This window comes from Nestor notabilis, unplaced genomic scaffold (assembly GCF_000696875.1).
Source record: "Nestor notabilis isolate BGI_N333 unplaced genomic scaffold, ASM69687v1 C14910639, whole genome shotgun sequence".
In the NCBI taxonomy this organism is placed as follows: domain Eukaryota; kingdom Metazoa; phylum Chordata; class Aves; order Psittaciformes; family Psittacidae; genus Nestor; species Nestor notabilis.
In genome coordinates this window covers 1-1,122 of record NW_009950513.1, presented here as the reverse complement: position 1 = coordinate 1,122, position 1,122 = coordinate 1, and the positions used below count along the sequence as shown (strand labels likewise).

The 1,122-nt window shown below is 61.6% G+C and overlaps 1 protein-coding gene across 1 annotated transcript; it reads right to left on the bottom strand.

The window, feature by feature from the left end:
- Window positions 1-25: 25 nt before the first annotated feature.
- LOC104412327 (glutamate receptor ionotropic, NMDA 3B-like) lies at window positions 26-1,120 on the bottom strand (the record flags this gene model as incomplete). Its single annotated transcript, XM_010023012.1, has 3 exons — window positions 647-1,120; window positions 286-431; window positions 26-141 (listed from the first exon to the last, which is right to left on the bottom strand). Coding segments are annotated over exons 1-3 (736 nt in total), but the record flags the coding sequence as incomplete, so codon positions are not given.
- Between the last annotated feature and the right edge of the window lie 2 nt (window positions 1,121-1,122).

Here is a 1,122-nt window from a genome sequence, read left to right as displayed (position 1 = left end):
GCAGCCCCCCATTGCCCCCCCAAACCTTCAATGGCAAAGGGTTTGCCCACGGTGAGCAGTTTGCAGTCAGAGTCAATGGAGACCTCATAGTCCAGCAGCGACTTGTCCATGATGAAGGCGTTGAGCTTGGGGGGCTCCGTCCTGCACCAGCACAGGGGGACCCTCAGGGATGGGGCTGCCCCAGGGGTGAGGGGGATGCACAGGCTGAAGGGATGGGGCAAAACCTGCTCTTTGGAAGAGGTAAAAGTGGGGGGAACCCCTCAAAATGGTGTCCTGGCCCCTCACTTGAGCATGGTGATGCCGGCGGGGGTGTTGGGGACATTGTGGCGCCACATGTGCTCGTGCATCTCGGGGAAGCTCTTCTTGATGTACTCCTCGGCGCTGCTCTCCCACACGGTGCCGAAGCAGAAGCCCTGCGAGGGGTGATGCAGCTGGAAGGAGGCACCAGAGCATCAGTCGGGAACAGCCCCAGCTCCCTGCAGACGCGTCCCAAGCTCTCTGCTACAGGACCTGGGCTGTGGGGACCTTTGATGAGCATCCCATCAGGGAAGGTGCAGCAAGAAGGGCAGACCCCCACCTCCTTGTCCCCTTCCCTGGACCTCAGCCCTGTCTCACCCCATCTGAAGCAGCCCGGACCCTCTCCCACCTTTGGGTCATGGATGCCCGAGAGCTCCTCAAAGGTCTTGTCCCCCACCATGACGGCCGCCAGGTTGGCTGTGTAGCTGGAGAGCACCAGGAGGCAGAAGATGGCCCAGAGGTTCATGAGGAAGCGGCCGGTGCAGCACTTGGGCGTCTTGCTGGACACGGTGCGCCCAAAGAGGATGGCGTAGCAGAGGTTGAGGGCTGAGGAGTAGGAGAAGATCTTCATGCGGTTGCGGCCGAGGGGGGTCATGCCGTAGGGGCTCTTCCACTCGTACAGGGTGAGGAAGAGAGCCGTCATGTGCAGGGCCACGAAGATGCCCACCCACATGGTCCAGTGCAAGGGCCACATGAAAGCTCCGATGGGCGACGCCGTGTCCTTGGTCCTCACCAGGATGCCCAGGCTGGTGGAGAAGAAGGGGCTGGTGAAGTCGATGACTTTGCTCCGCGCCGAGTTGATGCTGAAGGAGGTGACGGCCATGT